The sequence below is a fragment of the Barbatula barbatula genome (assembly GCF_947034865.1).
Source record: "Barbatula barbatula genome assembly, chromosome: 6".
Taxonomy (NCBI): domain Eukaryota; kingdom Metazoa; phylum Chordata; class Actinopteri; order Cypriniformes; family Nemacheilidae; genus Barbatula; species Barbatula barbatula.
In genome coordinates, this window is record NC_136765.1 from 22,801,441 (window position 1) to 22,816,911 (window position 15,471).

Below are 15,471 nucleotides of genomic sequence, written 5' to 3' on the forward strand. Positions count from 1 at the left end.
AATCTAAATATTGAGAAAATCGCCTTTGAAGTTGTTAATCCGAGGCACTGTAGCAGGCCATCCACTCACAAAAATAAAGTTTTTATATATTTTGGGTTGAAAATTTACTAAATATCTTATACTCTTTATAAATTTTTAACTAAATATCCTAATGATTTTTGGCATAAAAAAAATCTATAATTTTGACCCACACAATGTATTTTTGGCTTTTACTAAAAATGTTCCCGTGCTACTTAAGACTGGTTTTGTGATCCAGGGTCACATTTTGTCACAAGTGGTTGTTTGTGTTAAACATGTTAATGCTTCCGAAACTCTTGTTTTGCCATTTATGCATGTATCCAAAGTGACTTCAACCGAGAGCTTTTTAAACATTTTATCAGTTTGTAAGAAGGCATCCCTATTTTGAAAGTCCACCTTATCTACAAGACTGACTGACATCAAATGTTTTATGTTGCCCCTCCTGGAAGAACTTCAGACTGTGTGGACCTTTGATCAGTCCCATATCTTCATTATCCCCTCTTGGGTAACCATAACAGCATTCTGGACTGACACACAGATACTATTACTCTTGCAAGGAAAATCGTAGCATTTATATTAATATTCACAATTTAAAAAGTTCAAGTAACGTTAAAGTCAAAATGACAACCTTCAGCTTTCGATGTGGTTTTGGTCCTTAGTTTAAAGCTAAAGTGTGCCCCTGATGTGGCGTGTGGTGATGTTAATCATTTACTGTCAGTAACCTCTAATCCAATCTCTGCATGACAGACTACGATCAGATTGCTTAATTCTCTCAAAAGAGAGACCTAGCTTGGATTTCTTTCACTCGGTTATTGGATTTGGGAATAAACTTAAAGAAATGGATCTAATGAGATGAAGGGAATTGGTGGATATATGCAAACATGACGGATGTACATGTATTTATTTTGTTTTATGTTGGACTTGGGGTTTTACACCAGGGTTTGGGTTTAACATCAGACTTCAAAGTATGTGGAGACCCAGAGTGTGCAAGTAAGAATTCTTTATTATTTATCTGATGTTTTGTAAAATTGTGAATGCAGTCACAAACGTTTCGAATCATTCAGAAAACAATACGTTGTTAGTTTATGTTTATATTATTGCACATATTATTGTCAAGCAGTCTGAATAAATGTTTATTGCTTTAGGTATGATGAGTCGTGTGGAGGCCCAGAGAGACAACAGTGCTCAAGACTGCCGGTTTCTGAATTTTAGAAAAGGGGACATAATAACAGTTTACTACAAACTTTCCGGAAAAAGAAATGATCTTTGGGCAGGAAGTGTAAGCTTTTTTGAAATTGTACATCTTTTATGTTGCGTTCTTAATCAATTGAAATATAAGTACATTGGTGTCAAGTTTAAATACTCTGTGTCTGTGTCCTCTAGATCAGGGGTTTCAAGCTTTATGATACCAAGGACCACAAAATAAAATGAACCTTTTGTGAGGGACCCCCATTTTAAAATACATAGCTAACTTTGTTAGATAGATATGATTTTATAAAGACAACATATTGATTCTAAACCTGGCTTTCACTTGAAGTGCAAAAGATAAGAACTATGGTGAGAAAAACTCTCTAGAAATATACAAATATGAACATTCTGGAAACTGTGTTGCAAAAAAGCTGATAAACACTTGAAACAATCCTAATGTTCAGTAGACTTTTAAATGTTTGTTAAGTGTTAATTTCTGAGGACCCCGTGCAACCTTTTGGAGGCCCAGTTTGAAAACCCTTGTTCTAGATCAACGTTTTCATTCCTTTTATTACAAATATATTTTTTCCCATTTTGTAGATAGACAAACTGTTTGGTTTGTTCCCCAAAGATGCTGTCAAAGTTGATCAGCGTTTTGTTGATGAGAAAAAGGAAATCCAGGTGCCCACCCAGGTAATGTTACAGTACATTTACAAAATTATCTGAATTTAATAGTTTTCATGTCAGGTTTTTCTTGTCAAAATTGATACAATTCTCTACAAGTCAGATTTAATATTGTGCATTAAATCTGCTAAAAATATAATTAATAAAAAATTTGGTGTGAAGGATGTTATTCTGAGAAGCACAAATATACATGAAGCTGATAAACCGTCATGTTTTATAATTTATGGGGACAAACTTTTTTAAACATATTATTTGGTTTACAGTGAAGATAACATTATATGAAGTAAACAAATACAGTACATTGAAATTATGATTTTATGGTAAGAAAAGCATCTGTCAATAACATTAGTGTCAATTACTGCAAATTCTTTCCTCAGGAATACGACTTCTTTTGCATTGATGAAAATGGGTCAGTCATTGACAGCAGCCATGAGTTTGATGATCTGGAAGATGTGACTCAAGAACCCCATAAAGCAATAATCAATGAAGCTCATGATAAACTTATTAATACAGAAGAAAGTGACCCTGGCCAGATTTCCGTTCAAGATGTCTCTGACCAACCAAACCCCAAGACAACAGAACAAGGTGGGTCTTCCTGGATAGGCTCTGCTGTTAATGGATTGTTTGGCAGGAATGAACAAAGCAACATGGATGAACAACAGGATGACAGCAGCGACCAAGAACCCTTCAAAAGCAGAAGAATAGCAATGGATATCGAGGAGACCCAAATAGATGAGAAGCCAAAGCATGGAACGTTCGGTTGGATTAGGGGTGAATTGACCAATGCCTTTGGAGTCAAGGACTCCAAGGTTGAAACTCAAGACAACACTGAGAAACGGAAAGACTGGAAGGAACCTTTATCTCAACCGTCCAGCTCCTGGTTGAGTATGGGTATGGATGTTCTGGGCTTTGGTAAGGACGATGCTAGAAAACCTGAGGCTGAAATCATAAATGAAAACATTGACAACCAGAGCAACCCTGATCAATCTGTGGATTCGGTGGAAAACATACAGAAAGATGAAAACAATCCAGATCCCAATGTGGAGAATGAGGATCATAGCTTGGAAGATGATAAAACAGAAGAGAAAGCACAGACAGGGTGGTATGGAACTATCTACAATGGAATTACAGACATTTACAGTAAAGAGCGATTTGAAAGTGATGAGGATAAAGACAGCCTGTCTGAGGAAAAAAATGATAAATCTACTCCAAACACAGAGGACAACAGGGACAAAGACTCAGAGTCAAGCTCACAGTCCATATTTTCAGTCAGTTTGTCTTCCATGATTGATAACATTAAGATTCCATTTCAGTCAGACGCAGTAGTAAAGAGTGATGTGGAACGCGATAATGAACTAACTACAAAGGATGAAGATAGAGGTAAGAAAGAACTAGATGAGAAAACCGACGTATCTGATCTTAATGTTGATGTAATTAGTCAAATCCAGTCAGATGAATCAATAGCATTAAAAGAAATAGATGATCATTCACAAGACTCAAGCACCCAAAACGATGATACACGAGACAGAACAGTTTCAGAAACCTCTGAAATAAAACCAACAGATAATTTAATCAAAGATGTTATTCAAACTGAAAACAATGCTGCCGACAGTTTAGATAGAGAGATGAAGCAAAATCAACAGGGACAATTGCAAAGTGAAGAGGAAAAGACAACAAAACAGGTAGATTCAGGTGAGAAATACTTTTTGGAACACGATACATTCCCAACGGATTTAATTAGTGAAACCCAAGAACTGTCTAATGACAGAATGACATTAAAAGACAACAGAAAAGTGAATGACACCTCACAGGATGATGATACACGAGAGAGTAAAGATTCAGAAGTCTCTAAAACAATGTCAGCAGATAATTCAATTGCAGATGTTATTCAAAGCAAAAAGCATTTAATGAATTCAAATGCTGACATTTTAAAGGACGAGTTAAAACAAATGATCTATGATCGAGAAAGTGATTCAGAAACTACAAAGCAACAAGAAAATGATGATGAGGTAATTTCTTCCATTTCCAATAGCACAAACCCTGTAGTTGATTTTCAAACATCTGAAGTAACAAAGTTAGCCACTGAAACTGAATCAGACGATAAAGAAAAACAAATATCTGGCTATGAAGATTCAGACACTAAATCCAATATTGAGACTATCACAATTAGTCAAAACCCAAATGGAGATTCTAAGACAATTATGGACACATTATCTGGACATAGTGATGAACGTATTTTAGCTGTCGAGGACACAGGCGCAGAGATAAAGGATGATAGTTTAGGCATACTTGATGTTACAGAAATAAATGAGACACGATCAGAAGATGAAGATATCATGAAGAAGGATGAAATTTTATCGGATTCAGGAACACTTGAAACAGAAATAAGCAATGAATATAAATCAAGCACAAGCATAATTTCTCTTAATGAAAGTGAAAATGGATATGCTCTGGTTCACAGTCATAAACCAGAAACTGAATTGGCCGCCACAAGCGAAGAAAATATAAACTCAGATACTGGACCTGCATTTCATTCAGATCAAACAATAGATGAAAAAATGGAAAACACGACGGAACTGCATGATGGCTTATTGGAGACAGATGTTGAGGCGGATGTTGGTATTAGGGATGTTATATTAATAGATGAGAGTCGAACAAATTCAGAAGGTGGACATCAAGACGGCGTCACGGAAAAACTAAATGCCAGAACAGTATCTGAATCTACAGAGAATGATCTCGAAACAAAAGAACTAAACACAGGTTTAGATTATAAAGCTTTGAATTCTGATTTCTCCAAGCAGAATGACAACACACAAACGAAAAATGAATATTTGTCCCAGGAAGCATCTACAAAGAGTGAGCCTGATGGTGAATATTCTCTCGCCGATTTAAATTATGTTAATGATAACCTCCAGAATGAACCAGATGCAAACAATAAAGATGTTGGCACAGAGGACCTCTCTCACCATATCTCTTCTATCGAAGCGAAATTAACCAAAGATGTATTTGCACAAAATGACACAAAGTCACTTCAAGGTGCTGAACAGATAGAAAATGCAGATTCAGAGACTGATATTGCAAATCATATGGATCATCAAACCAACGCTGAAAGTGTCACAGGTGCGACCCAGGATCCGACTGATGCTGACATGACCCTGGAGCTGGAAGCTGGTGAGGCATTACCTGGACGCTCTCACATTCACACTTTGGTTTCTACCGTAAAGATAAAACCCCCACAAAAGCCCTCTGAAGAATACCCTAACCTATATTCACATCTGAGTGAACAGAATATTAAAGATCTTTTAGATATAGTTGGACATCACAAGTTAACATGGCTGGATTCCAAAGTCGGAAGCATTTCGAATATGGATACGGTTCGGGATAATGATGATCTTGCTGAACTCAATGACATAGAACAGCTATTGGAATACCAAATAAAGACAAGAAGACAAATTCAAAACAATGATGGTTTTCCTGACAAGAATAGCAATAATGAATATCCAGCATTACAAAAATTGCCTTTCCTCTTTTCAACTATAAGAGAGACCTATGCACCAGGGAAAACAAACATGAAAGTAGATGGAAGCCCAGGTACAGATGATGTTCAAGTTTGAAACTCTTTCAGGGCATAACAGATGGTGGAATATATAATTGTGGTGGATACTGCATGGGATTTTTAACTAACTAACCTTTGTTAATTCAATTAATGGGAAATGATAATGGTGACAATAATGATAAAGTATTAGAAATATTCCAGTGTGATGTTCCATTTTTGTCCAAACAGGAAGCAGTCAAGAGGACTGTTCTCATGGAGCCTGTCTCAGTGTAAAAGAGAATACGCAAATCTTCACTCAAGAGGCTGAAAATAATCAACTGACCGAGGGATCTGTCAATGACATCAACCATCCTTTAGATGTGTCCGTCTCCGAGGAGAAGGATCTTTTCAAGAATATAATTCAGACTTTTGATCAGGACAAAGGAATGCATAAGGATTCAACAGATTTTGAAATCAAGAAAACGTCTTTCCAGCTAAACCTTTTCTCTGAGGTGCGCATTAAACCCGAAGCATTACAAAACGGTGAGGGCTTCACTTTTCTTGAGCTTGAAATGATGGAGTAGACTACCCCAAAATCTAAATTCTGTTATTTAAGCCCCGAATGGCTTATTTTAAGAATATCCTGACATTTTTGTAACACATTCTATTCTATATTCATAATAATAACTCAAGTCAGAACAATAACATTTATTCTCTGTAATGATGTGTTATTTTCCTTTTTTGGCAGGCGTAGAGCAATTTTATCAGCTGGCTGTTCTTGTTGGCGGGGTTACAACGAATGGACTTGCATCTGTAGTGGACAAGGTGAGTCTTCTTCATATAAAACAGTTGTGAACAAAGTGGCCTGTTCCTTTAAGGCAATTTCATTCAAACATTTGTCATCTTACATTCATGTGATGCTGTTTAGGCCCTCAACAACCTAAACCAGTCACGTTTGAGCTGCTCGACAGGTCTCAGAATCAGCGAGCTTGTATATAAAGCCATCTTCAACACACCCATTAAAGAAACAACGGCTTGATTACATTTTAACCGCGTTTCATAACTTGCCCAAATCAAGTTTTTCACCCTTTACCGATCGCTAACTGCGTCGCTGTCGCTTTAAAACTCAAGTGGGACATGCTGGCGTTCTGCAATTGGTGACGTCTGGAAGAAACCATTACTCGTTTAGGGGTTGTGTTTTCTGTGAAGTTAAACTTTATTCCCAGAAAAGAAATGTATGAGTTTTAACGTAAACAAAATTCACACCTCCCACTCTTTAAAACGTTGAAAAAGTAAATAGCACCCGTGTTTTATTAGTTTTCTCAAAACACGACATGATATCAATTACTAACCCACCTTAAAACAACAGTGCGCTCCTCCCCTCAGCGCAGTGCGCACTGGCAGTGAGAGTAGAGGCACCATGGCGTAACAACAGACGATTCAAAAGATTACGGAAAACTTTAAATATCATCGCTTGATTCGAGTTAAATCATGGCAGACGAATTTATGGCCGAGTCGCTCGTCACGGAAGCGACTGACACGAGAGGAGCGGCGAAGATTTACTACACGCTCGCCGTGGAGAAGATCAGAGATGTATGCGGCAGTGTGTATGATGAAACTGTGTGTGTGTGGCAGCTGTCAGCGGTTAAAACATGATTATTTTACGCCTGTCAGACTTAAGTTTCCCAGCGTTTGTTTACATGTCTTGTGTCATTGCTGCGCTTATGTACCAGCATTTGACTGTTAGCATTGATGCATCAGGTAACTTTACACGTTTCTCAACGTGAGGTTGATTTGTGTATTAATGTGTTTCTGGTATACACCATCTGTCATGTTGGTTTATTCATCTGTAATATGTTTAGTTGCCCTTTCACTGTCTTTGTTTGACATTTTATTTGTGGCTGGTTAGCATTAGTATGTTGACAGGTGGATATGGCCTTTTTATGTCATCATGCATGTATCCAGTTTGATGTTGAGACTATTTGTGCGTGTGTGTACACATTTGTTTTGTTTTGTACAAATAAAGCCATAATCATTGTTGTAAATCTAATTGAATTCTCACACCAACTTTAAGTATGTATTTTTTGTGTGTGTTTCAGGTTGTATCATCACTTCCTGATGACATACGTCCTGGTCCTGACTTATATGGACTTCCTTGGGAAGCTGTGGTTTTTACAGGCTTTTTCGGTTTATGCACACTGCTTATGTTCAGCTGCAGGTTTATCCACTCTGTAAGTCATCTATTTCTGCTCAGAACACATTGCTAACTTAATCATTTCAGTGAACTTTGCAAGTGATGATAATGTTTGTCTGTTTTGTTCCACAGATCAAAAGCAGACTTTATGCAAGTATGTCTGATTGTGCTAGATTATATGATCAGCCTTTTTCTCTGAACTGATCCTCACTGTCTGACCGAACTGATCCGGTCTGCTGTGTTCGCAGGCAAAGAGAAACAGATGGCTCAGAAAGTGGCAGAACTGTTGGATGAAAAGTGCAAAGTGCTGGAGACGTTCAGTGAGGTCAAACAAAAGGTTAGCGAGACCATGTTATATTTCCTAAGTACATTATTCACATAAATATTGATTTAAATCACTTTCCTAAGACAATGCTGTCCATCTGCTTTAACAGTATGAGAAACTGGAATCAACACTTCAGAACAGTGGTATATCTGCTCAAACGGCAGAAAATGAAAGCTTGGAGGTAAAGACGGTCTTTATGTAGATTTCTAATAATACCTGTCATTAAGATACCATTAGTTGATTTTTTATGTATTCATATATTTCATATATTAGTTATTGGATTTGTGTGGGATCTAAAATGCTTGTAATATCTAATATGCTCAGTGAGGATGCACATATTCAGAAGAAATGTATAATACAATGCAATTTAAGTCGCTTTGGATAAAAGCGTCTGCGAAATGCATAAATGTATAAGTTTTTCATGTGCTTTTATTCATTTAATCTTAAATCATTGTATTTTATAAATGGAAAACATGTCTAGTGGGCCCTAAATAATTACAACAAGAATGATTGTTATGCTTATTCCACTAAGGTTTTATGTGTTACACATGTATGATTGAAAGCCAGTTCTCATATGTATCATCTATATGATCTGTCATATTTTCTTGTTATCTGACCAATCCAATCATATTTTCTTTAGGTGGCATCACAGAAGCTTGAGGAATCAAACAGCCAGATGAAAAAAGAAATTGAACGGCTACAGGAGGAGCTGTCCCATCAAAACAAAGCAAGAAAACAGCAAGAGGATCAGGTATTATTTTTATATGTACCCTTCTATATTTCTTACTCGTCTTTATTGCAAATAATTACCTTTGGTAGATTTGATGGTTTGTTGCCTGTTTACAGCTCTATTGGTAGATCATGACCCTAAAGTCCATTGCACATTGAGTCCGAAATTTCAGCACGTTAAAAATAAATTCAATCTCACGTTGTGTCAATCACATTCTCGCACTGGCTCCGATATTTTCGTCCGTCATGTAAAAATTGGGTTAGATTTTCTGCGTTTTTCGCATCCGTTGCAAGCATTTGAGAGCCGTTTTGACAATTCAGAGACTCTGTACAAACGAGCGCAAAATACGAAAAAACGCATAGGAAATTCCGGACTGTATGTGCAAAGACCTTAGGAACAGCAAAATCAGTTTGAAAACACAAACCGATGTGTACAGTTTATCAAATATATATTCTACCTCAAATGCATTGGAAGTCCCTGTCAAAAACGTTTAATGTTTTGAAATGTAAATTGAGATTAAATGGTAGTTTTTATAAGTTACTTGAGATGATTTACTTAACCCCCTGAGGTGTCTCGATCTCTGTTTCCTCCAGCTTGCTGAGCTCGAGCTGATTTTAAGGAATTTGGAAGAAGAAGCTAAACAACGAAAGTCACAGTTGGAACAGGTATGAATTGTGTCTGAAGAGCTCTGCACAAGAGCCAAAACGAATGTGCCAGATGATGATGGGTTCATCTGTATGTCCACGTGTAGGACAACACGACTCTGAAGATTCACAAGATCAACACGGAGCGACTGCAGAAGAACCTGCAGGCAGCTAAAGAAGAGCACGAAATGCTGCTTGAGAGTAAAGCCCAGGTGAGAATGAAAGAACAGAATGTGTGTGCGTGCCTGAGACGATCTTCATTTGGCTTAATGCTGGACTGTACAGCATTTGTGACTGCATGATGGTCTTTACTCAGTTGGTTCTGGAGGCTGAGGTGTGGAATGAACGTCTTGGGGAGTTAGAGGAGGAGACGAAGCTGTGTGAAAGATCTCACGCTGGCATGATGGAGGACTGTGCTAACAAAGACGAACGCATCAAGGTAAGAATGCATCCATACGTGCATTCAACCTGACAAAAGTGCTTTTCTGACTATTTCTCCTCCTGTATCAGTCCCTGACAGAATGCCTACTGAAGATGAAAGACTGGAATTCTGAAGACGACACCATTGACAGCAGCAAAAATATAGCCGGAACAGAGAATGGCAACAGTTCAGGTATAAACTGTTTTTCAAGAGCCCACAATGTCCCCTGCTATGAAGCATATTGTGCTGAGGTCAGATCTTGAGTCTACGTTGTTCTTGCAGATTTCCACCAGAAGCAGAAAGTACATAAACTTATTGAAGCAGCCAAGGTATTTGTACAATTAATTTGCTCATTGGTTGTTGTTTGGGTGAGATCTTGTAACCTCCTTAACTAAACAACACTTTGAATGCTTTCTAGGTGAGCAGTCACTTTTCACCACAGTGAAGAAATGCCTTTTTGCAAAAAAATGTCCATTATTTTATTAAAATATTACAAAAAACTGTTTAAGTGAATTCTTCTCTTTGTCACAGATGAGTGCGGACTTGAAGTCCATGGAGGAAGATAAGAACAGAGTGTTTGCCAAACTCACAGACGAGATGAAAGCCAAAGAAGATCTCCAAGGTAGACAGAGATCAGTTCCCATGAACTATAGACAATGTTCCCTTTTTCAACATCTGTTGTACCAGGTTTTAAATGCGTACTGGTTGTTTTAAGCATGTTAAGCTTCAGTCTAGAAAAATTGCAACCTCGAAAGCAACCCAATTTACCATTTGCTAAGTTGATGATCTTATAAATGACAAAAACTGTAGAGTAACTCATTTGTTTTGGCCTGGTAACATCAAACATGGAAATCAGACTGGTTGTCAAGCGTCTTCTCGGTTTTTGACTCTCAGGGGGCATCAAGGAACTTGAGGAGGATAAAGGGGTGTTTGAGTCGGAAAGTGCCAAATACTCCAGCGAAATTCAGAAACTACAGCAGAAACTGCAGATCATGACTGAGATGTACCAGGAGAATGAACTCAAACTTCACAGGTAGCGATACAAACAGCTGCATCCTATAAAAGAGTATTTTCTCTTGACATTAATTTGCTGCATAAAATAGGCTAATGTGCCCGTAACTCAATTATTTGTTGGACTCTTGTCAGAATGTTAACGGTGGAGGAAAAGGAACGCTTACAGAAGGAAGAGAAGCTAAACAAAGCAGGCAAAAAGATCACTCTCGCTGCTGAGGAGCTCAACACATACAGGTGAGAGAAGTTTTTTGACACGTGCAAGGAATTTGTTTTTTGTGGCATGCAATCACAACAAAGCAGACGGCCTATAAGTTGAACAGGAACTATGATTTAAAAACAGAAAGTTTACATTTGAGGTTCTGTCACTGTTTTACGCAGACAAAGAGCCAAAGACCTGGAAGAGGAGCTGGATAGGACTTCACAAGCTTACAAGAATCAGGTGATTTATTTAAAAACCTCTTTTTCGGACTAGAAGTAGCAATAGTTAAGGTCAAGAGTTTGCTTACATTTAAAATATAATTACAATAGAAACACTGTTGTATTTCTTAATCCAAATTTGACATGTATTTTCCAAAAAAATTTAAACTCATCTGTATATTTATACTGTATAATGTAGTTTATTTGTGACAATGGAACAGAACAAACACTAAGTTAGTTAGGTAGAGTAACACATTTATTCAAAAATCCACATCGGCCTTATAATAAATATATTATATACATGCTTATTTAAGTATTTAATGCATTTTAATATTTGCTTTCAGGTTGCTTCTCAAGAGAAAAAGGCTCATGATAACTGGGTAAGTTGTTTTCATACCATCAATTTTTGGCTTACAGATGGTTGATGTTGTTTTTACTCTGCGTCGTCTGTTTTACAGCTGGCTGCAAGAGCAGCCGATCGAGATCTAGCAGATGTCAAAAGAGAAAACTCAAATCTCCGCCAGAGGTAAGATACGGGGAATTAAAATCACTTTCACATGCATGGTGCATATGTAATGTCTTTTTACAACGTGTATCCATAAAGCACACGTCTTTGTATTACATTTGCAGGCTGACAGATTCCCAGTTTAAGTTGGAGATTCTTGAAAAGGATCCGTATGTACGAGAGGGCAGACCTTTACTTCGAGGTTAGATACTTTGCACTTTTCTAATACATGTTTATTTTGTGAAACTCTATTAGTCAGTTCAGTTAGTAGTGATGTAGTGTATCTATGGTCTTTTTCTTGATATTCACTCTCTCGCAGGTGAGAGATCTCCCTATGGGCCCTCTCCTCTTGGCCGACCATCCTCAGAAACACGGGCCTTTCTTTCCCCACCTACACTGATGGACGGCCCCCCTCGACTTTCACCACAGTTTTTGATGGGCCCAGGTGCTAGAGGTAGTGTATACACATGCCATCCTGTATAATCTTCAATTAGTAAATGGAATATTTCATTAATTCGTTTGTTTTGTTCATTGTCTCCTTTACTTACTTCATTTTCTTAACCTCATCCAACACTTTTGTTTGCCCTCTTATGCTCCCCCCATTCATTCTCCTTGACTCTAACTTTAATGTAATCAGTGTCCCGTGGCATGGTAGTGCCCCCTAGTGGTGGGCCAGACTTTGATCGGAGCGGGCCTCGCTCTGATAGTGGCTCACTGTCACCCTCCTGGGACAGAGAACGCAGGGGCCCTCCAGGTACAGTGATGTTCTGCTATGGCCTTGAGCAGATTGTATTTCTTACCTCTGGGGTTCTTCTATCCAAATTATGTTTTTATATCAAAACCTTGCGCTACAGTTGACTTGTTTTCTGGTCTTTTTTTATGACGATAGAACACTAATATTGTCGGTGCAGGAAGCCTTGCTTAGCATTACAATAACTACACAAATAATAAACTGTCACAAAAGTATAGAATATTGTTTAGCCAACTCTGAACTCGTGTAAAGGTACTTTTTTGATTGTTACTGAAGAGAAAACTGACAGAGAGTTGCTGACTCAGCCAAGCTGTACATTCAAGAGCCACCGAACATGCCCTTTGTTGTTTAATGTACAGTAGTGTTGAGTTGTTTCACAGTGAGGGCACAAACGGCAAAGGACATCACTGTATTATTAAATGTCACTATCAACATCATGTCCATCCCAGCACTGGTCGTTTGGTAGTTGTACATAGTGCCTCATTTCCATTATTTTCAGATATGTATTCTTTAAAAAGTTGTACCATTATGTGTGTCGGATTTCACATGTGAGTGATAATTATACATACTGTTAATGGAAGGTCACCCTCTCCCAGACCCAGGTATGCCTTATAGGAGGCCCCCTCCAGGGCCATACCCGATGGGCCCTTTACCTCCTAGACCGCCACATCCTGATTCAGGATACTTTGGTGACAAATCGGGTAAGTCTTTCATTCTCTATATTTATCCAGATTAAGGTTATGTGAGCTGGGTGCTACTGTAGAATTATTTTCATTTAGGAGACGCTTTGATTCAGAGTGACGTAAAAATGAGCATGTTGTTAGTGAGTCAATATGTCTAGTCTACCGCTTCAAAGCAAATCATTATATTAAATTGTATATTATAACTAGACCTGGGTTGTACATGACTAATGGGATGCGTGAGTAATACTGAGAGACACGGGGGAATTATCTTATGTAAAATTCTATTAGCAAAAAACTCCCTGCTCACTTGTTTTATGTAGTTCAGGTAACAGCGTTTACTGTCAAGGCATGAATGAGCTCGCTTTTATATGTCCTTAAGAAGTGAATTAGATTAGATTCAACTTTATTGTCATTACACATATACAAGTACAGTGTAACGAAATGTAGTTATTAAGTAAGGAATAATTGACCGTAGTCTATACTTCCGCTTGTACCACGTTCACCACACCACAGGACATTGTTAAAATGTTTAATTTCAACGTCTGTCATGTCATCGTCTTTAAAACTGATGGTGGGACTACTTTCTTGCGCATCTCATTGCAAGCGTCCATAGCGAACAGACTCTGAGGCTTGAGCCACTGGTACCATGCTACGTGGTGTATAAGTGAGTGAGAGAGCGAGAACGCACCCTCACCTGCGTGTTTGCAGTAATGTGACAGAAAAGCCAGTAATATTATTTATTTCTCGTATTGTTTGTATCACCAGAAGTTAAAAAAGAGTGGAACTCTAATGTGGTCGGCAGACCTGGAACACCTTTATAGGTGTGCATTTACTGAAAGTTAACGCATACCCATAGAACGTTTGTCAACCAATCAGATTGACGCATTCAAAGATTTAAATGCGATAATGGAGGTTTGGAACCGATATCCCTAAGATCACTCATTTCTCTCTCTTTCTCTCTCTCCTTTGTTCTGGTTTGGGTCATCATCAGTCAGTGGGAATGAAAACCGAGACGTGAGTAAACCCATCACTTGTTTTGTGAGAAAATGTGGTGATAGCTATATGTAGTTTTCATTCGTCCCGGCAAATGAAACAAATCTTCCTAGGGTCCCCACTCAATGCCTGGAGACATGAGAATGCATCCTGATCCAGATTCCAGATTGGGACCTCTTCCCGGTGCCCCATTAATGAGAATACCGCCACCAATGGACCATAGAGATCCACACATCCCACTCAGGGGCCCTTATGGACCACCAGAATTCTTTCCACCCCGTGGACAGCCCATAGGCAGTATGTGAATCCTGATCTCTTTAACTCACATGTGTAATATCGTTTTTGTATTACAACTTTTGAAATTAGTTTTATTTAGTAATCTTTGAAACAATTGGACAAACACTGCAAATACCTGGCAACCCTACTTAAAGTAGCATCATCATTTCATTATTTAGTGTCGAATTATCTGATGCGGTGTTAAAGGTAATAAACTTTAACTTGATTTCTTACAGTGCGAGGGCCACTTCCCCCTGGGATGTTTCCCAGAGCTCCGCTGCCATTCCCTCAACATATGGGCTATCTGCCACCAAGACCCCCATCTGACAATTTTTCCCCTGGACCACCTCCCAGGCCTTCCCCACCAGGAAGCGAGCAGCGCCCTGAACAGTCTCCTTCACCTCACGATGTCATCTGATCTGATTGATCTCCCCATCATACAGTTTGTGACTTCCTGTTGTTGTTGTTGTACTCAGGTGTTTCCTTAGATATTTAACCGAAGTAGCAATGTGGTTATCTCTTGAGTGCAGAGCCTAGTCAAGTATACGGCAAATGCTACTGGTTATTTTATGAAGAGGAATCATTTGTCAAACTGATCTCTATATTTAAGGTACAGCGTGAGAGTGTATGACCTAATGTATTATGTAAATCTGTATGTTTGAAAAGTCAACCGGACTGCTTTTAACAGGATTATAAATGCTCAGGATTGTAATGTTTTTTAAATTGAAGGTAGTTGATGCAAGGTCCGCATATTTGTCAAACTGTATATAAAACTTGAAACAAGTATATATTGTGAATAGGATGTTGTTTGAAGACTTGGAAAGTTTCAAGCACCACTGGTGACTTGCTCAACAAAAAACAAAAGTCCAGAGAACCGTCCATGTAGTTAATGGTATTTATAGTTTCCTTTAACAAGTTATGCTTTAAAAGTGGTCTGATGAAATAAACTTGTGTACATAAAAGATGTCATTGAACAAAAACACTGGATTGTGTTTTTTTTTGCAAAGATATGATGCCAATGGGCAAATCTTACAAAGCTTTCAAGAAAAGACAATGTTATATTTAATTAAATCAAATAACGAATACTTTCCTA

General features: G+C 38.1%; 1 protein-coding gene across 5 annotated transcripts; it reads left to right on the forward strand.

Moving 5' to 3' along the window:
- The first annotated feature begins 529 nt into the window (after window positions 1–529).
- mia2 (MIA SH3 domain ER export factor 2) lies at window positions 530–15,354 on the forward strand. 5 transcript variants are annotated; one of them, XM_079458659.1, is made up of 29 exons: window positions 530–1,008; window positions 1,164–1,297; window positions 1,807–1,899; window positions 2,268–5,481; window positions 5,675–5,968; window positions 6,174–6,250; window positions 7,525–7,656; window positions 7,752–7,773; window positions 7,868–7,956; window positions 8,054–8,125; window positions 8,585–8,695; window positions 9,268–9,339; window positions 9,426–9,530; window positions 9,635–9,757; window positions 9,829–9,931; window positions 10,022–10,068; window positions 10,271–10,361; window positions 10,634–10,772; window positions 10,886–10,987; window positions 11,132–11,192; window positions 11,515–11,550; window positions 11,629–11,696; window positions 11,801–11,877; window positions 11,995–12,129; window positions 12,313–12,429; window positions 13,008–13,127; window positions 14,101–14,123; window positions 14,216–14,399; window positions 14,615–15,354. In XM_079458659.1, the coding sequence occupies exons 1-29, from the start codon at window positions 900–902 to the stop codon at window positions 14,794–14,796; spliced, it is 6,132 nt and encodes a 2,043-aa protein (XP_079314785.1). In that variant the 5' UTR covers window positions 530–899; the 3' UTR covers window positions 14,797–15,354. The 5 variants fall into 5 exon arrangements, with proteins under 5 accessions (XP_079314785.1, XP_079314786.1, XP_079314787.1 ...); XM_079458660.1 differs by having other exon boundaries at window positions 13,023–13,127; XM_079458661.1 differs by having other exon boundaries at window positions 2,268–3,270.
- Window positions 15,355–15,471: the final 117 nt, after the last annotated feature.

Bases quoted from the DNA above. Each gene is read 5' to 3' on its own strand.
- mia2 (XM_079458659.1), top strand. From the start codon at position 900: ATGACGGATGTACATGTATTTATTTTGTTTTATGTTGGACTTGGGGTT. The intron at 1,298-1,806 runs GTAAGCTTTTTT...CCCATTTTGTAG, and splicing joins ATGATCTTTGGGCAGGAAGT to ATAGACAAACTGTTTGGTTT. The intron at 12,430-13,007 runs GTACAGTGATGT...TGTTAATGGAAG, and splicing joins AGAACGCAGGGGCCCTCCAG to GTCACCCTCTCCCAGACCCA.